At 46.5% G+C, this 26,686-nt stretch overlaps 4 protein-coding genes across 14 annotated transcripts in view; 3 read left to right on the forward strand and 1 right to left on the reverse strand.

Moving 5' to 3' along the window:
- Positions 1 to 870: 870 nt before the first annotated feature.
- On the reverse strand, positions 871 to 6,130 carry RETREG2 (reticulophagy regulator family member 2). The gene is made up of 9 exons (XM_001364132.4): positions 5,777 to 6,130; positions 5,422 to 5,528; positions 5,218 to 5,248; positions 4,537 to 4,672; positions 4,025 to 4,109; positions 3,341 to 3,484; positions 3,100 to 3,194; positions 2,479 to 2,614; positions 871 to 2,232 (listed from the first exon to the last, which is right to left on the reverse strand). The coding sequence occupies exons 1-9, from the start codon at positions 6,040 to 6,042 to the stop codon at positions 1,637 to 1,639; spliced, it is 1,596 nt and encodes a 531-aa protein (XP_001364169.1). The 5' UTR covers positions 6,043 to 6,130; the 3' UTR covers positions 871 to 1,636.
- Positions 6,131 to 7,454: 1,324 nt separating this feature from the next.
- Positions 7,455 to 12,383, forward strand: CNPPD1 (cyclin Pas1/PHO80 domain containing 1). The gene is made up of 8 exons (XM_001362777.4): positions 7,455 to 7,699; positions 8,506 to 8,608; positions 9,176 to 9,257; positions 9,450 to 9,570; positions 9,725 to 9,853; positions 10,209 to 10,270; positions 10,684 to 10,801; positions 11,101 to 12,383. Exons 1-8 carry the CDS (start codon positions 7,631 to 7,633, stop codon positions 11,638 to 11,640), a joined length of 1,224 nt encoding a protein of 407 aa, XP_001362814.1. The 5' UTR covers positions 7,455 to 7,630; the 3' UTR covers positions 11,641 to 12,383.
- A 790-nt stretch (positions 12,384 to 13,173) lies between these two features.
- SLC23A3 (solute carrier family 23 member 3) lies at positions 13,174 to 19,850 on the forward strand. 6 transcript variants are annotated; one of them, XM_016425080.2, is made up of 13 exons: positions 13,174 to 13,329; positions 13,448 to 13,605; positions 13,747 to 13,844; positions 14,074 to 14,147; positions 14,395 to 14,576; positions 14,969 to 15,089; positions 15,192 to 15,321; positions 15,924 to 16,177; positions 16,292 to 16,397; positions 18,368 to 18,532; positions 18,659 to 18,777; positions 18,983 to 19,049; positions 19,238 to 19,325. In XM_016425080.2, the coding sequence occupies exons 1-12, from the start codon at positions 13,174 to 13,176 to the stop codon at positions 19,031 to 19,033; spliced, it is 1,614 nt and encodes a 537-aa protein (XP_016280566.1). In that variant the 3' UTR covers positions 19,034 to 19,049; positions 19,238 to 19,325. The 6 variants fall into 6 exon arrangements, with proteins under 6 accessions (XP_016280566.1, XP_007501758.1, XP_007501759.1 ...); XM_007501696.3 differs by lacking the exons at positions 18,659 to 18,777; positions 18,983 to 19,049 and adding an exon at positions 19,433 to 19,850 and having other exon boundaries at positions 19,238 to 19,333; XM_007501697.3 differs by lacking the exons at positions 18,659 to 18,777; positions 18,983 to 19,049 and adding an exon at positions 19,433 to 19,850 and having other exon boundaries at positions 15,207 to 15,321; positions 19,238 to 19,333.
- A 94-nt stretch (positions 19,851 to 19,944) lies between these two features.
- Positions 19,945 to 26,686, forward strand: part of NHEJ1 (non-homologous end joining factor 1) — a 137,655-nt gene continuing 130,913 nt past the window's right edge. For 2 of the 6 annotated variants that reach the window (XM_007501701.3, XM_007501702.3), the window contains exons 1-3: positions 19,945 to 20,074; positions 21,726 to 21,905; positions 24,708 to 24,920. In XM_007501701.3, coding sequence (XP_007501763.3) covers positions 19,970 to 20,074; positions 21,726 to 21,905; positions 24,708 to 24,920 — 498 coding nt within the window. In that variant the 5' untranslated portion in view covers positions 19,945 to 19,969. Of the gene's footprint in view, positions 20,075 to 20,102; positions 20,234 to 20,359; positions 20,379 to 20,712; positions 20,805 to 20,835; positions 21,491 to 21,725; positions 21,906 to 24,707; positions 24,921 to 26,686 lie in introns of those variants that run through there. The other 4 variants (XM_056807210.1, XM_056807212.1, XM_056807211.1 and 1 more) reach the window with 4 other exon arrangements.

Below are 26,686 nucleotides of genomic sequence, written 5' to 3' on the forward strand. Positions count from 1 at the left end.
AAGAAAGGTAAATCTTCTAAACAGCTATGTGGAGTGTAAGACAAGGATTAACAAATTAATACAAGCTGGAGGACACAAGCTGCTGCTGGTCTACTTGATTCTGAGGCTACCTTCAGTACTATTCAACATCCAAGTGGAAAGAATGCTTGGAACAGAGAACTAGAGCTACATCTGAATGGTAGCACCAAGTTCAAGTTCCCATTGTTCACATCCTGAAAAGTCTTCAAACCAACTCCCATTCATGTTCTTCCATCTCTTGTAGGCATTGTCCTGTCCACAGGAGAATGCTTATCAGGATCATCCTTCTTGAGTTCCATAGGGATCCAACACTTTCAGTTAACTTGTGGATGGGTGGGAGCTTGGTGTAAAGATTTGGTTTCAGGGTCACTAAGCAAACTGGTAAAAACCAGTTACCAGACTGCTTTGGCCTAGGATAATAATCCAAGACACACACCTCTCATGGAGTAGTTGACATTGTCTTGGAGAGGCAAGTATGTAGAGAAGCTGAGCAGTTGGAAGACAGGACTGTGTTTTGGCTCTATCACTACTGGTGTGGACTTGAGCAAATAAAAAACCCTGAGGTTTCCCATGCATAGGATGAGAAACATACTTGTACTTAGTGGTGTTTGAAAAGATAGGATAATGAAAGTGAGAAACTGCAAATTACACAAAACTAGACAAAGCAAGCCATAATTTAATTATGGATAGCCAAGTGAATCTGTTTTTCTTCAGGTAATGTTTTTTTCGCCCTGGGGGGCCAAGGTTAAGGGCAATGGGGGAGGGGGAAAGAAGGGAAAACATGAAAAGACCAAATAAATATCAAGGAGGCCTATAAAGTAGCCCACAAGAGGGCAGGAAGGCAGCAGCAAATCCAGCCAACCAACACATTTTATTATTCTAGTTGATGCCTGCACAGGTGTTACAGTCCACATCCAATACTCAGTCAAGGACACCCACCCTTAGGTCTTTAGAATACCTAAGGTCCAGGCACCTAGGTCCCTCTTTCTGCCCCTCCCTCCCTCCTACCAGTAACCACCCCCACCCCCACCCCCAGTCAGCTTCAAGCCAGGCTTTGTGCTCATCCAACCCCAGTGCTGGTGTATGTGCTGTGAATTCCCTGACCCCCCCACCCCCCATCTCCAAACAGGAACCTCCCCACAGTTCAGTGAGTGCCTGCGATGGGGAGAGAGCTGGGACAGAGCAGCCTAGTTGGGAGATCAAGACAACAGGGAAATGAGAGCACGGAGGGGAGCAGGCTAAGAGAGGAAATAGGTAAAGTGCCTTAACTAAACAACTCAGCAGGACACTGGGGCAGAGCAGCACAGGTCCCTGAGGCTGGAAAGGAAGGGTTAGGATCCCACTGGGGTGAGGGAGAATAAAGAATGGGAAGGAGGGAGGCAAGTGATAGTCTGCAGGAAAGGCTTCCCTAGTCCTGCACATATCCACCAACCCCAATTTAAAGTTATTTACAAACTTAAAACCAACTTTAGGCCCAGCTGCAGGCAGGATGGAGGGTGGAATGACCACCAGCTTCACTGCTCCACTTCCTGCCTAATGCAGTAGGGCCAGGAGGAAAAACAGTTGTATCCTCAGCTAGCCAGCCAACGTGTGCCTGCCTCCTCCACTCCCAGCTGGCTCAGGGTTCCACAGTAGCCCCAGCCTTTTGGTCTGGCAGTGCAGGAAGAGGAGCACCAGGAGGTTCTGGGGGTGTGCTTGGCCCCAATCCCAGCTCCACCTCCAGCTGCTCCAACTCCCTTTGATCCAGTAACTCAAAGTCCTCAGAGGTCAGTGTTTCCTCCTCCTCCTCAGGGGCAAGGGCAGGCAGGGGAAAGTCCTGGGAAATAGGCGGGAGGACTGAGGAGGAGGAGACTTTGCTGCTTTCAGCATGGCAAAGTGGGGTTGACAGGGTACTGGGCACAGTGTTAAGGGAATCACTCTCTAGCTCAGGGCTAAGTGACTCCACTGGTCCCCCAAGGGGAGCCCTGATCCCAGCCCTGGGAGATCCTGCCCCATTGAAGTGCGTGTTCACAAAGTGCAGTGGGGAAGTGAGTTGAAGCAAGGTCCCCTTGGCCACCACCTCCTCTTCCTCCTCAGAGTCCAGTGCCTGTTTTGAAAGGGCATGTTCATGGTCCAGCAGCTCCTCGGGAGGGGCTAATTCTGCTTCTTCCCCTTCTCCAAGATCCCTGCTTAATGCTTCCTCTGGCTCACTTGGCAAGCTCTGCTGGTCCAAATCTGCAGGAATGGGAAGCAGGGTCAGCCCTGTGTTTTTGATTATCAGAGCTTGGGGAGTGGGGGGTGGGGAGGTGGAGGGGGCACACTCAGAGACTAAGTTCTCCAGGAGTTTGGGGATCCTAAAGAAGTCTTATATGGGCAATCCAGAATGGGGCCTGAGAACTCAGACAAGATACTCTGATGTAGCACAGGCGGCCTGGAATGGTCAGGGGTCCATGCTAGGGAGAGATAAAGATTTCCCCATACCCTCAGAGACATCTGTCAGTTGTGGAGTAGTGGCACGGGATACGGAAAAGCCACCACTCTCCAAAATAGAGGCCTCTTCATCTGACAGTTCTGAGTCGGTAATAGCCAAGGCAAGTGCTGTTTTCTTCACATCTACCTGTAGTAGGAGAATGAAGAATAGTAACTGACATTTGTGAAGTTCTTTAGCTTTAAAAAGTCTGATATACATTTGCTCATCTGAATGTAAGCAAAGAAGAAGCCATTCAGTCCTTCAGAAATCCCTGTCCAGCTGTCTCTCTCCTAGCTCTAATATGGAAATATTTTCAAACCATAGCTCCTACAGCACAAGAATTCCACAGGAGAGACCACAACTCCCTCAGAAAGACTTCCCCCACATGACAGAGGAGAGACTCTAAATGAACACTCTAATGCAAATATTATCAACATAGCAATGGGTTCAAATCAAGAAAACATGTAATGCCCAGTGGATTTACGCGTCGGCTATGGGGGGTGGGGGGGAGGAAAAGAAAATGATCTATGTCTTTAACGAATAATGCTTGGAAATGATCAAATAAAATATAAAAAAAAAAAAAGAAAAGAAAGACTTCCCCCAGCCTTCTATCCCTTTCCCCAAGATCTTACCACTGGGGAGAAGCCAGCCAACTCAGCCTCACTTTCGCTCTCAGTTTCTGCCATTGGCTCATCACCACCTGGGGGCATGCTCCTCATTTGCCGCTCTGGGAGAGAAGATAGAATAGGCTAGAGAAGACTGACAAAATTGACAGTGGCAGGGGCAATCATGGTCCCCAGAGGTAGAATGCTCTAACCCAAGTCTCCCATCCAGATTCCCAGGTATCTCCCAAGGCTTGGGGATCTCCCTTACTCCTCTTGTCATGTTTGTGATGTAGGGCCTCAGCCTCGGCTTTCATGCTGTAATCCAGCTGCATGAGCAGGGGCTCCAGACGTGTGTACATCCTCTGGATGAGCTCGTGGTAAACCACCAGGGGCCACAGCAGGATGCTCAGCACTAGGAGTCAGAAAGTCTACTCAGTTCTCCCTGTCCACCCTCCTAACCCTTAGGCCCCTCAGTCAGTTGGTCTCCTGACAGAGGCCAATCCTGTTCCCTATTTATTCTAAATGTTCCCCGTTCCAGAAACTAACATTACAGCCCCTTCAGAGCCCTCCATAAACAAACAATTGGAAAGAAGGGGCAGGGGAAGGGAAGTATTTCTATGGCCCCCTACTATGGCCAGTACTATTCTAAGCTGTTTACAAATATTATGTCATTTGATCCTCACAACAGCCCTTGGAAGTAGGTGCTGTTATTACCTCTATTATACAGTTGAAGGAACTAAACCAAATAGAGGTTGAGTGACTTCTCCAGGGTTACAAAGCTGGTAAGTGTCTGAAGTCAAATTTAAACCCAGATTCTCCTGACCACCAGGGCCAGGATTCTAACCATTGAGTCTCTTAGCTGCTAGGGAGGGAATGATTTCATTGGCTAGGTACAGAGAAGGAAGACCAAAAAGTGGGGGCTCAGGAAAGGGAAATTAGTTCGTCTACTTACAGACAATGTAGGAAATCATAATCCCTGGAACATAATGTCCCAGCATGGCCAGCACTGCACAACCAGAGCAGACACGAGCACAGAACTGCAGAGAGGAGCATGGGTATGAGAAGAGTAGGGTTTCCACACAAAGATTCTCAGTTGGCTAAGAGAGATATACTTTTCTTTCTGTCTCATTTAATAATTCTGTATCAGTGAAATCAATGTACCCAATATTATAAACCTAAGATAATTTGTTATTAGCATACATGAACTAGAGTAATCTTTACAGTTACAACTATTTTGCCCTAATTGTAAACAGCTTGAGGATACAGGTGAGCAACCTCTAGAGAAGATATCCATGGAAGTTTGTTATAAAGGGTATTCACACCTCCCACGAAGGTCTGACAATGGATAAATATGGTTTCAAGAGGTAGTCAAGAGCTCTATGCAGAGCCTACAAATAGCAGACAGACCTTATTCCTCTCTCTTGGTACAGAGTAGGGCATGGGAAAGTGGCTTAGGAGGTTTACCTGGGCTGGGTTCTGCCTCTTGTACTGCAGCAACTCTTGAAGATGAATCTGGAAGGTGAGCCAGCTCTCAGCCAGGTATCGGCACAATTCAGGTACACTCAGCAGGTGAGGCCGGGCACCTGGCCCTGCACTCTCACTGGGAAGACATGACATGATGCCTGGAAGTCTCAGGCACCAGCTGCCTAGGCACTCTAGCCCTGACTTCCTTTTAAGACAAAAGTTCTTAACCTAGGGTCTGTAAACTTTAAAAAAAAGATATTTTGATAACCATATTTAAGGTTTCCATTACAATTTATTTTGTGTGCTTAAAAACAATATTCTGTGAAGAGTTCCATAGCTTTCCCCATTTTGGGTCCACAGAGTAAAAAAAAGGCTGAACACTCTTGTTTCTAAGGATTCCAATGAAGTCTTCTTTCTAAAATAATGAAGAAGTCCACTTCCTTTATGTGAATGTCCTGTTATTTTGGCACAAAGCCCATAGCATCCAATTCTTTACACTTAAGTCTGTGACTTTCTGCTAAATACCACTGTTAACTCTATAGGGGCATCCACCAAGTCCAGGAAACTTCAACATATCTTTCCTACATCTTGAACAACACCCCAACCTCCCAAGCCTTTGAACCATAAAGAGAAGTTTAGTATTTCTCTGGGCTGGATACAAACGTGGTAATTTGTACTTACCTGTCAGAGTGTGTCTCTTCTGGGGATGAAGCTATAAAGAGAGGAGGGGCAGGGATCAGTGAGCAGGGAGATGGAGACTGTCCCTCTACCCCTTCCATCATGATTTCGGGTGGCAAGTTAGGTCAGGGCTAAAGATACTGGAGGCAGGGAAAGCAGGTTTTCAGATATCTGTGTGCACATTCCCTCTCGTCCATTATCGCTCACCTGAAAAGTCAGCCAAAAAGTGGGGCTGCCAGAGATCTAGCAGCAGGTAGCCCAAAAGCGAGACGCTGAGTAGAAAGAATGGTCGAAGAGATGAGGAGGACAGCAACCTTGGGGAAAAGACAGCCAACTCACCTCGAGGTAAGGGGAGGGGCAAACAGCTGCACTCCCGGTCTTCTACACACTGGGTTGTCCGGTTCCCTCCCCTTCTTTCTTACTGTATTACCCCAAACCCGCCGCCACAGCCTCGACCCCCAGTCAAGCATCAAGGCCCGCCCCGGCCCCGCCCCTCCCGCGCGCCGGCCCCGCCCCTTCCCGGCCCTCCGCTCCTGGCGGCAGTGGCGGCTGCGGCCGTTACCAGAAGAGGCCGTTGATCGCGGCGGCAGAGACGAGGCTGTGTAGCGGTCTTTCCCACACCAGCAGCCGCTGCGCCGCCGCCAGCACCGCCTCCCAGCCCCGGAGCCGCAGCCATAGCGCCGTGGCCAGGCGTCCCACCGCTTCGGCCGCCGCCTTCTCCTCCGCCTCGGCCGTCGCCTCGCCCATAGCTAGGCTAAGCCCTAACCCCACGCCCAGCCCCAGGCCCGGGCCCAGGCCCCCGCCGCCGACGCCGCCGCCGCTCGCCATGGCCCAGCAGCCGCTGCCGCCCGGAGCGAGCCCGAGCTGCGCGGCCGCCGCCGGGGGCGCGTCAGACGGAAGGGGGCGCACGCCGCAGAGACCGCCCTGGGGGCCGAGGGCACCACGTGATGGGGGCGGCCGTCGAGCGCGAGTTCCACACGTGACGGGGGACTAACCGCCCCGGGGGCGGGGCAGGGCTCGGGGCGCGTGCGCAGTCAGTCGACCCTACTCCCAGAAACTGACGCTGTCTGGAAATCCCGGAAAGGATCGAGTGTTTGTGACTCGGGCACTATCGGCTTGCGGGAGATAGTCCCGGCATTGCCTTTGTGGAGGGGTACTAGTGTTGTGGAAAGGAGCGCTTGAGCACTGCCAGGACTACAGGTTACCTCCCGGGTGACCCAACCTAGCGTCAGGAGCCAGGACTTATGGGAAGTTACTTCCCTAGAGCCCTTGGAATTGTTCGTTCCCCGGGGTGCTCAGGGGACAGGAATTGGTTCTAGTGGGGTTTGCATCTTGCATGCTCAGCCCCGCCCCGTCACCTACACGTACTAAGGACCCGCCCCCGGGGGTGAAAACAAACAACAGCTAGTGACCCACTTAGACACCGGGTGTGGGAGTTTAGGCGGATGTAGGCTACGCCCTGGTCTTTGCCCTCCCGTGTTGTCACACCACCGGAGTGACGCTTGCGTCGCCTTAGGTCAATCAACTATTAGGAGAAACTGGAACACCTTGTGATGACATAGCTGAATTGCGAAAACAATTTTACTACTGCAACCTAATCTTCCTAAGCACAAACATGCTGTTTTTTGTTTTTGTTCACGCCCAAACTTTTCATGCCTTGGTTACACACCAGCAAGCCTATATTAAATGCATACGACTAATTTACCAAGCATTTATTAAGTGCGTACTGTGTAACAAGCCATGCGACAAGCACTGGGATTAAAAAAAAAAGCACTTCTTGCCCTCTAGGAGCTTACAGTCTAAGGGGAGACAGTGCGTACATAAATAGAAACCAGCTACATACATACTAGTTAGAAGGTAGCCCTAGCAGGGGGACCTGGGGAAGGAAGGACCTGGGGAAGCCTGAGCTAAGAATGGATGGCAGTCGGCCAGCCAGGGATTCTAAGAAGCTGAGGTGAGAGGAAGAGACCATTCCCCATTTTTCTCCTGGGACACTAAACCAGATAGATCCTACAAACTCTTAGTAGCTCCGGGTCAGGGAACCCAGCCTGGGTCGACTTTCACGTCTCGGTTACGGTCCAGAGTAGCGCGGGAGCTGAACCTCTTCATGCAACAAGAGGCTTTCCAGTGGCGTGCTAACTCCTCCCCTTCCCCAGCCCCCCCTCCCTCCCCGCGAGATAGCTGAAGCCCCCAGAGCACCTCTTCTTGGCTCCGCCTCACCCCAGGAAGAAGGCCGAGGATTGGAGGAGACCAAGCTGAGGCCCCGCCCACCTCGGACGGAAGCGGAAGCACGGGCCGCGGAAGCTGCGCGAGGGCCGGCACCGCCCCACTGTTGGTGCTGGAATCTGACCGGTCATTGAGGAGGGCATCCGGGTCCACTTTTCTCCTATCTCCCTCTTCCCCAGGTGGCTGCGGGATGGACCTGTCGGGGCTCCTGCTGGACGAAGAGGGCGCCTTCTCTCTTGCGGGCTTCCAGGAATTCACGGTGGGTCCGGCGGATCCTGCTGTCTGGGCCGGGACCCAGGCCGCCCCTGACCCATCTCCTCGGCTGCTGCGTGCTTTGTCCCTGCGCTCAAAGCCCCGATGAAGCTGCGCACTCCCGTGGCAAGCTACTGCCGCCACCAGGGGCCTCATCAGGGCCGAGTTGGGTGTACGCGAGGCCGAGACATTGTAGGCCTCTCTCGGGGTTTATTAGCTGGGTCTCGGAACCTCTTCTCGCAGTTGGGGATATCTGAGGCAGCCTGGTGCCAGTGGAAGAGGGAGCCCTGGAGCTGGACTTGACTCCTACCTGCGTGATCTTGGACCAGCCCCCCTAACCTCCCAGCGCTTCAGTTAACTTCTCAAAAGTACTAGGAGAGGGCTGGACTGGGATTTGAATTTCTCTTTTAACTCCAAGCCTCTGAATTTTATCTCCTCTATATCAGAGCCCAGGAGGCCTGAGCTGATGGGGGCAGATTGTCTGTCTCTAAGGGAGAGGCAGCATGGCAAGTAGAGAATGGATTTTATTGAGGATGAGCTGGGTTCGGATCCTGCCACAGAGAACTTGCTAGCTGTGTAAGCCTGAGCAAGTCACTAACTCTCTAAATCTCATTTTCTTCATTTGTCATAATGTGGATAGGAATGCTTCCAAACCTAGGATTGTGAAATTCAAATGAAGTAATGTTTTTTTACTTTGAGCACTTTAAAATACTGCAAAAACATCATATGTCATTAGTGTTAAGAGTCAAGAGTACTTAATCTTTTGTTTCTGACCAGCATGATGTTTCTTTCCCCCCATTTTGCCTGTTTCAGTTTCTTCCTGGACACCAGAAACTAAGTGAGCGAGTCAGGAAGAGACTTTACTATGGCTGGGATCCTGACTATGGCCTAGAAGAGCTATCTAGCCCTGTGGCAGGTCAGACAGTGTGTGTGTGAGCCAATGAGAGGCAACAGGATAGAAGGAAATTAGTAAATGCACATTAACCTATGTCTATAACATTGTTTTGTCTATGTGTGATACAAGTTTTGGATCTGTCTGTGTGAGTGATATATTCAGAGGGATCTGTAATGAAAATTAGATTGTCAGGAGTTGGTTTTCAGCAAAATGACCCCATTCTTTCCCCTTTTCACCCCTCCCCCATTTAGGAGGTGATTTTTCAATGTTTTGACAGCTTTGTATAAAAACTGGTTTTCCTCAGTATTCTTAATACTCTGCTTACCTGTGTGCACGTTTTCTTCTGAGAATATAATCAGTATGGAAAATCCTAATGTTTAGGACATAGGAATTGATTAATTTTTAAAGCCAAACACATAAAAACCATTGTCATTTGTTATGAAGTATATGTGAGACAGACTTGTCAACACAAAAGTTTCTTTATCATAAGGTTTAAATTTTCAAAATATGACTGACTTAGGAGAATGAAAGTGAAGGGGAGTTTGGGAGAGAAGAATGCTTTCTAACTCTGGACCCCATTCTCTCTAGACATTGCTGTGGAGTTGCTCCAGAAGGCAGCCCCCAGTCCTATTCGACGGCTCCAGAAGAAATATGTATCTCATGTGTCCCGGTGAGCCCAGAATTAAGGGTACTGTGTGTTTTGTGGGGTTGGGGCTGACAGGACTAAGACAGACTCATAAAGAGGACATTAGATAGGTCTTAAGTGAAGAATTGGAGGCTGGAATGGATGAAGTGAATAGAAGGAAAGAGGACTATAGATATTGTCCTTGGCACTAATGTTTTTTTCTTTCCCAACCCCTAGGGAAGCATGTATTTCTCCATGTGCCATGATGTTGGCCTTAGTCTATATTGAACGGCTCCGACACAGAAACCCTGACTATTTACAACATGTGTCATCTTCTGACCTATTCCTTATCTCTATGGTGAGAATCCCTCTTCTCTTCAGCCCCTTCCAATACCATGCCTTTCTGGGGCCCTTATCTTAGGACTCCTTGTGCCCCCCCCCCTTTTTTTATCTCTATAGATAAAGGTATCATATAGGGTACTTTAGTGATAGTATCTCTGTTGCCCTTGCAGATGGTGGCCAGCAAGTACCTGTATGATGAAGGGGAAGAGGAGGAGGTCTTCAATGATGAGTGGGGGGCTGCAGGAGGTGTGGCGGTGCCTACCCTTAATGCTCTGGAGAGAGGCTTCCTGAATGCCATGGTGAGAATTTTGTTTCTTTTCTTGGCTTATTTCTACTTGTACCATGATAAATATTGATAGCTCAGCTCCTCAAACCTGACTACTTACATTTTCGGCTACACAAGTCATCTTATAGTAGAAACTTTCTCAGGTTCACTGCCTAATCTCTCTTTACCCTCCTTTCTTTATTTTTGTTTACTATGTCTCATGCTCTTACCTTTTTCATATAAGAATTAGCTTGATCCTCATTCCTCTTAAATAATGGTCAAAGCTTTTGATGACTAGGAGTATTATATTCATTTAAGAAAGTTCTGTTCTATATCCTGTTTACTCCATCTGGCTCAATTCATCATTCCTTTCTATTTTTAATTTGTAGGACTGGAGCCTCTATACTGACCCTCGGGAGATCTTTGAGGTTCTGAGTTGGCTGGAGGGCTGGTAAGTCCTGGAGTACTAGAGAGAGGAAGGACTGATATGAGGAGAGGGAGGAAGTAGAGGTACAGGGGATTAAAAGCCAGTGAGGGGTGGCTGAGTTGTGCTCAGGAGGCACATGGGGCTTGAAGATAAAATGTCATGTTTCTAGTGCCTTCTGGTTCTTATAACCTTTCTTCCTTTTTTAAGTGTGAGAGAAGGAAGGGCTTTCATGGCAGATTTATTTTAATTGTTCTTATTACTGAAAATATTGGCCTTAGTTTTTTAAATTGTTTTTAAGTAGCTGTAGGGCCTATAGATTTGATAGGCCCCATGAGAACTACTTTAGAATGTTGCCTTTGCTACAGTGGGAGATGTTGGTTGGGGCAATAAATTCTATCTTGCTTAGACTTTTCATGACACATTTCATCTTCTACCAGTGTGGCTGAGCAGCAGGGTCGTCGCCGTGGCTGGTATACCTACACAGACTTATGTGTGCTGTTGGAGCAACGGACCTGGCAGTTGGCTTTGGGCTCATTGTGTCAGCGTTTGGCCAAGGTGAATATAGTCGCAGGAATGGAAGTTGAGTTGAAGATAAATAGAGGAGTGAAGGAGATTCAAGTAGGGAGTGGCTCTAGGGTGGAATTAAGTAATTTTGGAGTATAGTGAATACAGTGAGAACTAGAAGAACTATAGCAATAACATGGGAGGACTTTGGGGGTGAGGCAGAGATTGGGTTGGAGGGATATATTGGCTTAGGAGAGGGTAGTAATCTTTATCTCTGACAAAACAGGGCTGGGGAGGGTATAAAAGGGAGAGTATTTGGGCTTTGACATTTATTTTTTCCTCCCCAACAGCTGGCCTGCCTGCTAGCCTTGGCTTATGTAAGCAGTGTGACTGTGGCTGTGGCCTCTGTGACCATCCTGCACCAGACATTGGGGCTGCGTGGCACTCCCCCACCTGGACCCCCTGATCTTGGTTGTTTTGCCCCCAAATGCCCACTGGAACCTTGTTCTCTCTCTTCAGCTTCTGGTCCACAACTCCTAAACTCATCTGCTAACACCTCCCAAAATCTAGTGGGGGAAATAGGGCTGCATTCATTGTGGGGAAGCCTTTTGGCTACACTGACTCCTCCACCACTTTTACCAGGCACCCCACCTTCTCAACCCTGCCCCCTTTGTCGGCAGCTCCAGATAGACTCCCCAGCGCACCATGCCTGCCAGAATACCAACTATTCAACCACAACAAGGCCTCTTAATCCCTGGTATCCTCCACCTGGTCAAGTCCCACCCTGGTCCTGGAGCCCCATGGCCCCAGTCCTTCCCCAGCCACAACAGTGCTCCTTGTTTGGTGCTATGGAGCTGGCCCGCCTCAAATCTTTTATCTTTCCGGGATAGATAGAGATTCTGGAAATGTATCAAGGGGAATTAGGTTGCCCTGGGGGACTTAACAGGACAAAGCTTTATCCATTGGGAAAGAAGAATTTAAAAATGTGTGATTTAGACTGTCTCTTTCTTTCTGGATCTTTGTTCGATTTTCTCTAAGGGGAAAGGTAATTGGGGTTGTTGTGGCAGCTGGGTGAAGAGTATGTTGTCTGTCTTTGTGGCCTTTGCCTCTGACTCCATGGCTGGTTGCCACAATTGGTTTCGTGATGTCACTTGGGAAGGCTTCATCCTGGTGACCTGTGTGATGTCACATATAGAAGGCCAAGGGGGAGGACTGTCCCACCTTGGGCTTTGCTAGAGTTGATAATGAGTTTTTGCTCTTGTTTCTTAAGATGAGGGGGGAAGTATGAGAGTAGGGGGACAAATTGAAGCTGGTCTACATGAAGTCCCTAGGACTTGAGTGCTACGGGATGATAGGGCCAGAGAGATCGGAGGCTGCTCTGGAATGACAACAGGAAAGGACACTGAGAAAGAGCCTGCCTTTTAGAATAAAAATATAGGGGGTTCTTAGCCTTTGTCCTCTATTTTCCAGCCATCATTCCTCCGTGCCCCCTGCCTATATACTCCACCTTTTGTTGGTACCTCTTCCCCATGTCTTTCCTCAGGTCTCCAGCCCCTTGGTTTGTACTTGGTTGGTTTTTTCCCCATGCTTTTATAGAAGAATTTGAGGTTTCAATAAACAGTTTTAAGTTGCATGGCCTGGACTCTGTTTCCTGCACCAGCCCCTGACCACATCCAAGGCTTCCAGAACTTGTAATTAACATGTCTCAGTTCCTTCATTCCTCAAACCCTTTTCTCTTTGCCTCTCTCCTGAGCCTCCAATCATTTTCATAGATTTTGGTCTCAGTTTAAAGATTACTCCATGCTCCTTTGTCCCAGTGACCCTTGTTCTTTATTCACTATTCCCAGCCCCACCATCTCTGCCTTCTCTTATGCAGTGAGTCCTGGAATGCCCTTTGACTGTCATCTAGTTTTGGGTTTGTCACTTGTTCTAAGTGTTTTAAGAGCTTGACCTATTTTTTCAATATTAGCTCTGAGAAGTAGTTGGAGATTTGTTTTAACCTAGTATGATCTCAAGGTTGAAGCCTACAAGGGAGCATAATTACTGGCTATTTAGGAAAGCTGGAACAAGTGGGTACTTTTGGCCTCTGATTTTTGTGTGTATGTGGTATGGTGTATCATCTACATTTTCCTGCTTCCTCAATGGTCTGGGTTTTCAGGGAGGAGAATGCCATGACATTAGGATCAGGGGGTAGGGAGGGACTTGGGGACTCAGCAGAACAAGGCCTCCCAGTTAATAGGTGATGGAGTTTGCCACAGAACCGGGCAAAGGTGAATGCATTCCACTGTCCTGCAGATCTCTCATCTCTCCGTTTTGCTTCACTGCCACTCTGGCCCCTCTCTAAACTAGGCAGTTGACACTACTGAATTCTAACTTCTTACACTGGACGAAGAGCAGCAAGGATAGGCCTGAATCGTGGCAGCATGAACAAGCAGACTCACCAGCCTGACCCACTCCCCTGTTTGGATTCCCAGGCCTCTGTGGCTCTGCGGCCGGCTCCCCAAAGCCCCTCACCCCAGTCCTTGGATTTTCTGTGTGCTGCTCCTTCCTGGGGTCTCAGCTGGCTCTTGGCTGTACAGGTAGAAGGAAGGATAGTCAGAGATTTGTATGTCTAAAGAGTCGTCTGGGAGGTGGATAACAGAATTTCTTGGAGGGAACAGTATTTGAGAGCCCTTTTCCTCTTCCCCCCTTCTGCAGCACATTCTGGTCCTGGCCTCTTTGCTCTGTGTCTCCCACCTGCTACTGCTTCGTAGTCTTTCCCCGGGAGGACTTTCCTATGCCCCTGCCCAGCTTTTAGCATCCAGTCTCTTCTCATGTGGTTTGTCTACTGCCATGCAAACTTGGATGGGCAGCAGGTGAGGGGGCACCAGAGGAGAAATTGAAAAGATCTGATTGTATGGATGCAGTGCCTTTAGGGAGGGAGTCCCCTTCCCCCTCTCTGCCCAGGTAAGTCAAGCAAGCATGCTCTCTCCTTTTCTGCCTGCTGGTATCTACAGGCTGCCTCTGGTCCAGGCCCCATCCTTTGAGTTTCTCATTCCTGCTCTGGTATTGACCAGCCAAAAACCATCCCACACTACCTGGGCACCTGGAAACAGTGAGCATTGGGCAAGGGCAAGGGGAGGTGTTACTCAGGAACTGCAAAAGTGGGAAAATTATATATTCATGTTTGTCATGTGGGCATTGGGTTGAGGCTACAGAGGATGGACAATCTGGCTCCGGTACTATTAGTTGGTACTTTCAGTCAGCAGTAGTTGGTTTTCATCTATTCAAATTTCCAAGTCCTTATGTTCTTCCTCCACCCCTACCCCTCTATTCTTACCCAGATTCCCAAACACCAGGGCCATGTGTGGGAACAGCTTGCTTTACCCTGGGAAGCTGGGATGAATCTCTGAGAGAGGTGGGTGTTCTCCCCTAGACAGGTAGGGGTGAAAGTGGCATATGTGAGGTCAGGGGAGGGACAGAGATGGGTTTTTTTCTTGTTCTTTTTACTAAGGTTCCTGGCACTGAAATTGTCTTTGGAGGAAAGGGCTAGGGGAGGGAAGTACTAAGGTCTTTGGGACCTACCCCTTGGGCTACCTCCCCAAGATTCAAAGTGCAGCTTGTCTTCTCTCTCCCCAACCTTATTTCTTTTCACCCCTATTCAGGTGTCAGGTGCTGTGCTGATGTCTGGGCTACTTCAGGGGACACTAGGGTTGTTGGGCGGGCCTGGTCGATTGTTCCTCCACTGTGGGCCCCTGGTCCTTGCTCCCAGCCTGGCTGTGGTAGGGCTTTCTGCTCACAAGGAAGTTGCCCTGTTCTGTTCTGCAAACTGGGGCCTGGCATTGCTGTACGTGAGTCTCAGCGGAAGTGTGGACAAACCTGAGCTGCCTTGCTTCAGTAGAGATCTGGAGGAGGGCAAAACAAGGAATTTTGAGTCCAAAACTTTTTGCTCAAGCTTTCCATTTTAACCCCCACCACCAATGGCATTTATTGTTACTGCATTATTACTTCTTTCCCCTATACCCCACTCCCCCATTCCTCTTCAAGATTTCTCAGCTTCCCTGTAGGGCCCCCATGATAGTATCCTCTCTCACTTTTCCTACCCTGCCTCCAACCTCCCCACCCTCCCCCGTACCCAATTCTCATAGTACACAACCTCAAATTACCCCTCTTCCCCTGCTATGCCATGTGCTTTTCTGTCCTGTCTTCCATGATGCTAAAGAATCTCTCTGCTTTTAGGCCTATCCTACTTATGGTTGTATGTTCTCAGCATCTGGGATCCTGTCTGCTGCCCTTGTGCCCACTTCGAACTCCTGTCCCCCCAACTCACACCCTCGTCCCTGTCTTCCGCCTCTTCTCGGTATGTGGAGGCCAGCAATGATCATAATGCTTTCCAGGAGTGTCCTCTGCCATCCTATGTCAGTTTCACCTAGCTGGGGTTGGGGATTCCATCCTGTCTCAGTCTTGTCTCATACAGGTACTGCTTCCTGTGGTCTGTGTTTGGATCCTCTCTGCTTTACTGGGCCTTAGTTTCACTCCGCAGGAGCTGTCTGCCCCTAACATCCCCCCATGGCTGTGGCTGCCTCACCCAGGTAGGACCCCCAGGTCACATTTTTCTCCTCTGTTCTGTTCCCTATCCAAGCACCTAGGCAGACATAAATGTTTTCAGAGTCAGCATCAATTAGCATTTATTAAGCATCAGACACGGTGCCATGGACTGGGGATAGAAAGAATAAATGACTCAAGATAGGTCTTATCTTCAAGGAGCTCACCCTCTAAGGAGGGAGGTTAGCTAACGAGGAGGTATGATAAAGGCCTATTTGGGATGGGAATTGATCTGAGGAGGGATGAGCTTCCAAGCTGATTTCATCTTGCAGAATAATGAATTTCTAGAGATGATGAAGTTCAGAAAAGTGGTAGTTATTCTTTGAAGTCATTGTTTAATAGATTTTATTTCTGGCTTAAGGCCTGTGTGTCCCCCAAGCTTATGGTGCCATTGTTTAAGACTGTACTGGTGGGAGAAATGATTTTATCACATGGAGAAAAGAGAGTTCTGGAAACTGGAGTCCTTGCTTATTTTGGAACAAGTGGATTTCCTAGCCTGTAGGCAGGGAGAAATTGGGAGCAGGTTGGGTATTTCAGATTTGTTATCTGTTAACATCTGAGATGCCAAATGACTCCCAACTCTTTCCAGGTGGATGGGGTTGGCCCAAGTTGACCCTCCGAGGCCTGGCTGCAGGCACTACCATGGCTTTAGCATCTTCTACCAGCTCCTTGTGTTGTTATGCATTGTGTGGCCGTCTGCTTCAGTTGACTCCTCCTCCCTCCTATGCCTGCAGTCGAGGCATGGGCTTTGAGGGTCTTGGTAGCCTGCTGGCTGGACTGTTGGGGAGCCCTTTGGGGACTGCCTCTAGCTTCCCCAATGTGGCCACCACCAGCCTCACCCAGGTATTGACATTGGAGCCAGAAGACGAAGGGAGGTTTCCTGAGGAGGGCAGGGGATATAGGGTAGTGGATATAATAGTCTTGCCTGTGCAACTTACCCTCTATCCTCATGCTTAGGCTGGGTCTCAGAGAGTGGCAAGGCTTGCCAGCCTCCTGTGTATAGGGTTGGGTCTCTCTCCACGGCTGACACAGGCCCTCACCACCATTCCACTGCCAGTTCATGGTGAGTACAAGTCCTTGCTGTGAGTTTTCTTGTGTACTTGGTCTCTTTTAAAACTATTTTTCCTCAAAGGTTCCTAGTTGAATCCTGACATAGTGATGGGATTTAATTTTCATCATTCTACTTTTTCTGGGATTTTTCCTTGCTATAGGGACTCAAGTTTTCCCTGCAGGTGGCACATAGTGTGTCAGGATACAGAACCTTGTGTACCACTTTCCCAACATCTTTGGCCAAATCCATTGCTTTTTCTCCCCCCAGTTCTCTTGCTGTTGAGCCTCTCTGAAGCATTTCTTACTGAAATCTTGCTTAATATTCTCTTCCTTTGGTTTCTATGACATTGCACTTATAGTTCTTCTACTACCTCACTGTTCCTCATTGATCTCTTGTTGACTTTTCTTCCTTCTTTCACCTCTTACACATGGTTGCTCCCCAGTGATTTGTTTTTGGTCCTTCCTTCTTTGTACTCTTCCCCTTGGTGATCTCAGTTTCATAGCTTTAATTATTACCTTTCTGTGGTTGACTTCTAAGTCTTTCATCTCCAGCCCTGACCTCTAGCCCATATTTTCAACAGCCTGCTGAATATATCCTTCTGGATATCTAACAACCAGCATTTATTACAGCTCTAGCATTTACTGGACTCTTTGCTAGGCCCTGGGGATATGATGAAAATAAAAACATCTTTGTCCTCAGAGAACTTATATTCTATCAAAGGAGACAATATATGCACATTAAAAAATATATACAAATTATAAATAAAATGAAAAGTTGCTTTTTTTTTCTTCAGGGGAGGCATTAGCAGCTAGGAAAGGCCTTTTGGAGTAGGTTGCCCTTGAGTTGGGTTTTAGAGGAAAGGAGAAATTCTAAGACTTGGAGATGAAAAGGGAATCCAAAGGCATGGAGATGGAATTTTGTGAGACACATTAAGAAAACCTCCATAGTTCAAACATAGCATATCTCAAATTGAACTCATAATTTTCTCTCAAAACTTAGACTTCTCTTTAACGCTACCTGTATTTCACTATTCTCTAAGGCTCAAAAATGGCTCAAAACTTGGAGTCATCTTTGACTCTTCTTTAGTTGATTTTGCTTTTTCATAACCTCTCACATCCGTCCTCTGGGTCCCATTGAAATCATCCTGGTTCAGGTCCTGATTGCCTCTTGGGGAGGTGATTGTAAAAATTCACTAACTGGTTTTTCTGCCTTTGTTCCCCTCCCCTACCCCCAATCATTCTGGTCCTAGTGATATTTTGGCCTTCAAATGTCTCTTTTCCTAGCAGGATAGTCCTCCACAATCTGGCTTCAGCTTTTCCTCCTTAGCTTCCTTCCCTTTTGTGCCACTTTGCTCCAGATATCTCATTCCAGATAGAAAGACTTAGGAGATCTCATGCTTCTATAGTGTAGCATTGTAGAAAGAGTGATAGACTCAAGTCAGAATCTCATTCCTGGCACTGCCATTTAACTGTGTGATTCTCCCAGGCAAAGCATTTTGCTGTCCAGAAATTTTTAGTTTCAGTTAAATTTCCTCCTTAGGTTGTTTCTTTACTGTCTACTTCAGAGGCTTGTTGTGAGGAAAGGGCTTCGTGAACCTGAAATGCTAGTTAAATGTATTTGATGCTGATAATATTTTTCTCAAAGAATTGTCCCCTATTCCTGGAACTGAACTTTCCTTCATCTCCAACTGTTGAGATTATTCTCCTCCTGAAGGGCTGATACCCTCAAGTCTTAGGTGATCAATTTCTTCATGAAGCCTTCCTTGACAACCAAGCTGGAAACGAAGTTTCTCCCAGCTTTCTCATCACTCTTTGTTTAGATCATTCCTTTCCAATTTTTACATTTTGTATTTTATTATGGTTATTTGTATATGTTTTTATGCCCCAATGTTATATTGTAACCTCAATGAAGAAAGAATGTATTTTAATTTCATCTTTGTTTCCCTAGTCCTTGGTACAATGTTGGAATAATTCCCCATCTAGGTGCTGTGCTGGGGGTGAATCAGGCAGTCATTTTATCTATGGGTTTTTCCTACTTCTACTCTACGGATATTGACTCAGGACGCAATGTTTTCATTGTTGGTTTTGCTATCTTCATGGCACTGCTGCTACCCCGATGGCTTCAGGATGCTCCCATTCTCAACACAGGTGAGGATGCTAGGAAGGGGAAGAGGAGGAGCTGTCAAATAGAGATGGCTGGAGGGCTCCTAAGTGTAGCCAGTCTCTAGATGTCTCCTCTAGGCTTCAGTCCATGCCAAACCAAGTCTTTCGTAGGAGAGGAACTTGGGGGAATTTGGAGCCAAGAGAATCCAGTGGCCTGGAGTTTGTTTGCCTTTTGGGGTCCTGGGAGCCCAGAAGCAGAAAATGTTGAGGAGAGATCCAAGTGCTGGATGGTAGGAAGTAATGGGATTGGTGAATGGAAGAAAAGGAAGGGGAGGATGAATGCTTGCAAGCTCCAGAAAGTTGGATTGTTTAGTAATAACTGATCTTTGGCAAATTGACTTCAATTCAACTCCCTCATCTGTAAAATGAGGGGACTAGACTATATAACCCCTATTTATACAGCACTTTACCTTTTACAAAACACTTGCTTCCTAGCCATCTTATGAAGGGAGGCGATGTGAATATTATTCCCCACTTGACAGATGAAGAAGCAGGTACAGAGGTACTCAAGGTTATACAAAGAATAGAATGGAATCAGCCCTTTGTCCCATTTACCATGTAATCATGCCCTTCCCTGAGACATTGTGGTCTCCAAGGTCCCTCCTGCCTCTGACAGTTGGTGATTCCAAGCCTCAGAGCAGGCTGGGCACTATGGAGTTAACGTTTGTTACTCTCCACTCCGTTCCATAGGTTTAAGTCCTGTGGATGTGCTGCTTTGCTCTTTTTTGGCGGAGCCTGTGCTTCTGGCGGGCCTCTTGAGCTTCCTCCTGGAGAACACCATCCCGGGTGAGCTGAATGCTGGGGATTGTGGGACAGTGGAGGTGGGAGGGTTTTCTTGTGGAGAGAAGTGACTGACCGACTTTTTTTTCTTGAATGACTTTTCAGGAACTCGATTAGAGCGAGGTCTACTGTCTCAAACCTCTCCGAAGCCCATAAAGAATGCTTTGGAATATGAGCTGCCTGCCCCCTTTCAAAAGCTATTCTCCTTTCTCCCCCAAAGCCTACAATGCCTCTGTCCCCGGCCCGAGGACACAGGGGATGAAGAGCAAGGGCGTTTGGAGCCCAGAGAGACCACAGACTTGTTGCCCAGCCCTGGGGATCTAAGCCTCAGTCCTATTATGACCAGGGCTGATTGATGACCCCTTCTCAACTGGCCCTTTTAATTCCTCTTTAGGAAGGGGGAACCATTCCCAGTCTTCTCTTTGCTGTATCTCCCAAACTTCCCAGGAGCGAACTAGAACGTGTTGAGGGAAGGGAGTTTCATTATCCCCTCTACCCCACATAAATTTCACCTAAACCTCGAGAGCCGGTTTGGAGACTCATCAATTTGGCCAAAGGCAGACCCTCTCCGCCTCTTTTCTGATCTCCAGCATTTCAGTACCAGGTTGGGGGCGGGGTTACAATGAGAGGGCCCACTCCCACATGGGAGGGGCTCCTCAGGCACCGCCTCCCATTTCCGCGGGTGCTCGAGGCCTTAGACCTGGGTGCGCGCGCAAGGCTGGGAGGGCCGGCGGCTATGACGTCACGGTAGGAAAGGAAGGGCCGGAGTGGGATTAGAGGAAAGCTGTAGTGCTTGGACTGGGGGCTCGTGATGCGGGGTTAAGAGTTGCATGTGGCTGGGGTTGTAGAGGCGTCGAGACAAAACTTTTGTCCCGGGCAAGAGTGAAAGGGAACATGATCCTGGAGGTGCCGGGTCGGGGCAGGGCTGGGCTACGCGAGGCCTCTAAGGGGCGGAGCTAGAGCGCTTGCGCAAATCTCATTGGGAGTGGTGGTGGGTGGGGCTGGAGTTGGAGCTGGAGGAGCGGGAGCGAGGTGGGAGCGCCCCCATGAGGTCCTGCTTTCTAGCCCTCCGCTCCTTTGACAGATGAGGAAACGGGATGTGTGCGGAGGGGTGGGGGGGAGTGGAGTTGGAAGCGAATTGCCCGAGGTCCCTCAGGAAGAAAGTGGCCTTGAAGGCCTCGGGGGTATCTCCACTCTGGAGACCCCGCTGCAGCCGGGCTGCCCTCTGATTGTGGCCCAAGGGCCTCGTTCACGTGGGCTCCGGGGATATTGCGGGCTGAGCCCACCTGCCCCGGCGCCGGCTGCTCCAGCTGAAGTGCGGCCACCAGCAAGTCCACCTAGCATCTTAGAAGATCCGAGTCAGGGGATTATTGATGGAAGATCCTGCTTGAGCTCCTAGGAGGTCTTTTAGGGCTATTTGAGCTGTTCCCTCTCTCCTCCGGGGTGCCTCTTTCCAGCCGTGGAGCTGGTTAGTCCTGTAAGCTTTGGTTCTCCTCTGGCAGATGAAATTGGGTCCCAGGGAGAATAACTTGCCCAGTTATACAGCTACCACGTGCCAATGAGGCTTACAAACAAAATCTTCACTTTCCCCCCACCATACCTGGCTCCATTTAAGTAGGACTTCGTTCCTTCACCATGGACTTGAGGCTTCAGCAATGTTGAGTCCTTTAGATCTGGTCACTGTTCTGGCTGGAGAAAACAGAAATAAGAATAGAAATTGCTTCCCTCCTTTCATGGGTACAGGCTTGTGTAAAAAGACATGTTTATAGAAAGCACATAGCTTTTGCAAATAAGCACAATAAATATGGTGCTAGGGGTGATTTCACTTTGCCCATGATTGTTCTACCAATTGAGGAATGATAGTAATAATTAACATTCACATAGTGCTTTAAGATTCAGACTAATTTTGAGTTCTGGAAACATTTGTGGTATACTAGTTGGATGTAGTTTTGCATTTGATGTCGAGTGTGGCTGTCAAGAAAAGGGATAGAGTGGTTTGAGTTCTTTAGGATATCAAGAATGAACAATTCATTTCATTTTCACACACTTAAGCCAGGCTCTGTGCTAAGTGCTAGGGATACAAAATAAAAAAATGAAAGGGGTTCCTGTCCCCAAGATTCTCATGTTCTACTGAGGGGAGCTAGGGAGTAAATTTTCCTTGAGGTGAGTGATTCAGTACCTCTAACCAGTATTGTACATCTAGTTATATCTCTAATGAAATGGAACTCTGAGCTTTCTTAATATTAAATCTGTTTAATATAAGTGATAACTAAATGGAGAATAGATTCCTTGCCTATTTTTAAATTGGAGAAGTTTGAACAAGATATTAGCATGGATAGAAATACTTGCTTATTGCTCTTCCCAGTACAAGGTTGGGTGAATGGATATTCTCTTACAGATGGAAGAACTGGAGCATGGTCTGCTGATCCAGCCATGGGCATGGCTACAGCTTTCAGGAGAATCACTCTTGGCCAAGGTCTATATCACTACACAGAAGGGGTATGCCCTTCTTCTCTCTGACCTCCAATATGTGTGGCATGAGCAAGTTGACACAAATGTGGTCAGCCAACGGGCCAAGGTAAAATGTGAGTGGAAGGAATTGGAGAATATAGTTCATTCTACCCAGCAAAGCCCCAGGGGTATATCCACTGGATTGCTAAGGAGAACTGATGTGTTAATGGAATATAGAAAGAACCCTGCACTTGAAACCAAGACATTTCAGATTTGGTCCCTGCCCTGCTGTTAACTAGCTAAGTCACTTTGGACAAATTATTTAACCTCTCTGTTTTCTCATCTATAAAATGGAAGAATTGGATTACCCGAGTGCTAAGGTCTCTTCTGACACTGAAATTCTATGGTTCAGATTTTTTTTTTTGGTCATAATTTAGCATTGAAATTTTTCTGCCTGGCATTAAAGGCTCTGTACAACCTGATGCTACCCTGCCTTTGCAAGTCATATCTCATACTTCTTACCTTCCTATGTGCTACATACCTGCCACATTGGGCTTTAGGATTCAAGTTTCAATCCTAACTGTGATTGTGGGCAAGTCATACTCTCTGGGCTTCAATTTCCTCATCTTTCAAATGTGGATTTGAGTTATACTGTCTATAACAGCATTGGTGAAGTATTGGCACACATTCTGCCCTGACATGGGGGAGCTGCTCCATTCCCCCTCTTCCCAGCCCTTGAGGACATTTTTTTGCATGCCCCACCCCTCTATCCAGCTTCTCAAAGCAAGCACTTCCTTCCCTCTCTAGAGTAAAGTGGAGGACTCACCGACAGATTGAAGTTGCCCTCTGGGCACGGGAACTTGAAAACCTTCACAACTGGTCAATAAGATCCCTTCCAACTCTGAATCATGTTATGATTCTGTGACCTCCCTGAACTTTTCTACCTCCTTGGGTTTGCTAACAATGTTCTTGCCAGAAATGTCCATTCTTCCTCTTTTTCTGTGTCAATTGCCTACCCATCCATTAAAGCCCAGATGAGATGCTATCTCCATGAAGTTTTCCCTGTTCTCCCCAATCAGTGATGATATTTTTAGTTAAAAAATATTAAGTTACTACGAAATTCAGGGCACTGTGCTACAATAGCACAGAAGAATAGAAAGAAGAAACAAAGCCATTCTTTTTTTTTTTAACTTTTATCTTCTGTCTGAGAATCAATACTAAGTGTTAGTTCAAGAGATGGGGACTAGGCAATTTGAGTTAAGTGACTTACCAAGGTCATGCAACTAGGGAGTATTTGAGGCCAGAATTGACCTCCCATCTTCAGGCCTTGCTTTTGGTTCACTGATCTGCCTAGCTGACCCCTAACCACTTATTCTTAATGACCTTACATTCCTATAGAAGATAGAATATGTATATTTAACTGTTCTTACTTTGTTTCTCCCATCCTTCAATAGAATTTGAGGAAGTAGAATAATCTAACTACTGGGGAGATGAGGGACAGTTTTCTGGTGTGGTCCGACTTCTGCTATGTCTTAAAGGATGATAAAGATTCTGAAAAGAAGGAAGAACATTCTGCCTTTTGAGGTTACCTTGTATATTGTCAACTAGAAAAAACGCAGAACTATTAAATAGTCAAAATCACTCTTTAATCAAGGGAAAAGGGGTTAGCGCTACTAATGCGACAACAGAGCTGTTTCCCATGACTGCACAGTCAAGACTCCCTGGTCACCAACCCCTGGGAGTGCCACCGACTCAGGATGGACTCCGAGGAACAAAAGAACTTGGGGAGCCTATATACCACTCTAGATGGCCTAGGGGCTTTAGGGTGAGAGGGATAGTTGATTGACTTTACAATGGTGAGAAAGGAAAATGAGGAGTTCCAGACAGGAATAACAGTGAGGGGCTGGTGCCCTACAATAGACACAAAAGGGAAAGACTCAGCCCAGGGCTGGGTCACCTTGGTAATGGACCTTAGCCTAGGGGGAGAAACCATTGGGACAAAAGGGATGCTTAATATTGGATGGGATTATCTGTTCTCACCCAAACTACCAGGAAGTTCACTGTCTGTTGAAGAGGGACCTTCCCTTGGGGAAACCTCTCCTGTGACAAGGTCAAAACCTGGGGTTTCTATACTCAAACTAAATAAACAAACTAAATAAATATTTCCATGTTGACAACATGGAGGTGAGATATGGTACACAGAGATCCAGAAATCGTTTTAATAGTCCAATTTGGCTGAAACATGAAGTGTATGAAGGATTTAAATGTAAAATAAAGTCCAAACTTAAATTTGGAACCTATCTAGGATTATGAAGGGTTTTAAAAGTCAGGCTGAGTAGTTTAGTTTGTATTTTATTGCACAGGCCATAATACAAAGGCACTGAAGATTTTGGAGTAGGGGAGTGAGGGTTGAAACTATGCCTTAGGAATATTTATTATTTAAAATGGGGGTTAAATGACATGCTCAGGGTCACACAGCTAGGAAGTATCTGAGGTCAAATTTGAACCCAAGATCTCCCATCTCTAGGCTTGGCTTTCCATCCACTGATAGCACTAGCTGCTCCCTGAGAATGGGGTCTTAAATTCCAGGGATATGACTCTAAGAATATAATTTCAAGTATCTGTGACAGGAAGATTTGGGTGATGTTTTGGGCAAAGAGCTTTTTCCAGCACTTCTCAGATTATGTCATGCCTTTGCATGGTGCTTTACTGCTTGCTAAGTATTTTCACATATTACCTTATTGGATGTTTTTAACACTCGTGGATGGTAGGAAGGAGCCAGTAAAAATGACCACCTACCACTGCTATAAGGCCAGTCACATAAGAATTGAAAGAGTAACCATCTTATTATGTTTGGAGCATTGTCTTGGGCCACTCTGCTCTTGAAGAACAGTCCACAATTTCTACATCTCTTCTGCTCTTTTTATAGGAACTGAACAAACGACTGAGTGCAACTCCTTCTGCCTTCCTCTCTCACTTAAAAGACCTCATGTGTACCTTGTTGGAAGGTTCGACTGATACCAAAGGAGCCACTTTCTCTTGTGAGCATATGCCAGATGGACTGACACTGCATGTTCGGAGTGATCTCTCCGGTCTACCCTTTCATTGGAACTTCCAATGTGCCTTGGCTAGCCCTTCCATGGTGAGTGCAAAATAGGAACTAGGTCTTCTTTAATTTATGGAATTCTCTTATTGGAGGAAAGGACTTTTTATAGTGAAAAAACACCAGAAATATTGTTCCTTCACCTCTCTAAAACTTTTTTTCCTTAGAAGGCTATGTGAGAGGCAGACTCAATTCCTTTTTTTTTTTTGAGATAACTACATTTTATTTTTTTCTGATCCAAATTTTTAGATTAATTTAAAAAATTTTAATAACAAATTTCCACATGAATTTTCTGAAGTTATATAATCCAAATTGTCTCCTTCTCTCCCTTTCCACACCAGCTGGCAAGCAATTCAACCTGGTTTATATGTGTATTATCACACAAAACATGTTTTCATATTATATCATGTTTTTAAGTGACTAATCTTTTTAATTTTTATTTAGTCAATTTAGAACATTATTCCTTGGTTACAAGCATCTGATTGTATCCCTCCCGCCCCTACCCCCACCCTTCCAGTAGCCCATGCTCAATTTCATTGGGTATTACTTGTGTCCTTGATCAGAACCTATTTCCATGCTGTTGGTGTTTGCATTAGGATGTTCATTTAGAGTCTACATCCCCAACCATATCCCCTCAAACCCATGTAATTAAGCATTTGTTTTTCTTCTGTGTTTCTACTCTCACAGTTTTTCCTCTGAATGTGGATAGTGTTTTTTCTCATAGTTCTCTCCAAGTTGTTCAGGAACACTGCATTGCCTGTAAGTAACTAATCTTAAAAAACCAAAACCCTAAAACAAATACTCAAATAAACAAGTGGTAAATCATATTCTTCCACCTGCATTCTTACTCCAATTGTTCTTTCTCTGGAGGTGGATAGCATTCTTTTTTTTAAGTCCCTTAGAATTGTTCTGGACCATTGCATTGCTGTCAGTAGCAAAGTATCACATTTGATTGTTCCACAATATTGCTGTTACTGTGTATGATGTTTTCCTGGTTCTACTTATTTCACTTTGCATCAGTTCATGTGGGTTTTTCCAGCTCTTTCTGAACTCATCCTGTTCATCATTCATTATAGCACAATAATATTCCATCACCACCATATACCACAATTTGTTCAGCTATTTCCCAATTAAGAGACAGCCCTTTAGTTTCCAATTCTTTGCCACCACAAAGAGAGTAGCTATAAATATTTTTGTACAAACATGTCCTTATTTTTTTTTTAATCTCTTTGGGATATTGACCTAATAGTGGTATTACTGGATCAAAAGGTACGCAATGCATTCTTTTATAGACTTCTGGGAATACTTCTAAATTGCTCTCCGGAATGGTTGGATCAGTTCACAACTTCACCAGCAATGCATTATTGTCCCAATATTGCCACATCCCCTTCAACATTTATCATTTTCCTTTACTGTCATATTGGCCAGTCTGGCTCACACATAGGTGTGAGGTGGAACCTCAGAATTGTGTTGATTTGCATTTCTCTAATTGAGAGGGCTTTAGAACATTTTTTCTTATGATTATTGATAGCTTTGATTTCTGCATCTGAAAACTGCCTATTCATATTCTTTGACCATTTATCAATTGCAAATGACTTGGATTCTTATAAATTTGACTTAGTTCTTTATATATGTGAGAGAAATAAGACCTTTGTCAGAGAAATTTGTTAAAAATTTTTTTCCTAGTTTGTTGTTTCCCTTCTAATCTTAGTTACATTGGTTTTATTTGTGCAAACCCTTTTTAATTTAATATAATCAAAATCATTCATTTTAAGGGACAGCTGGGTAGCTCAGTGGATTGAGAG

This window comes from Monodelphis domestica, chromosome 8, assembly GCF_027887165.1.
Source record: "Monodelphis domestica isolate mMonDom1 chromosome 8, mMonDom1.pri, whole genome shotgun sequence".
Classification (NCBI taxonomy): Eukaryota; Metazoa; Chordata; class Mammalia; order Didelphimorphia; family Didelphidae; genus Monodelphis; species Monodelphis domestica.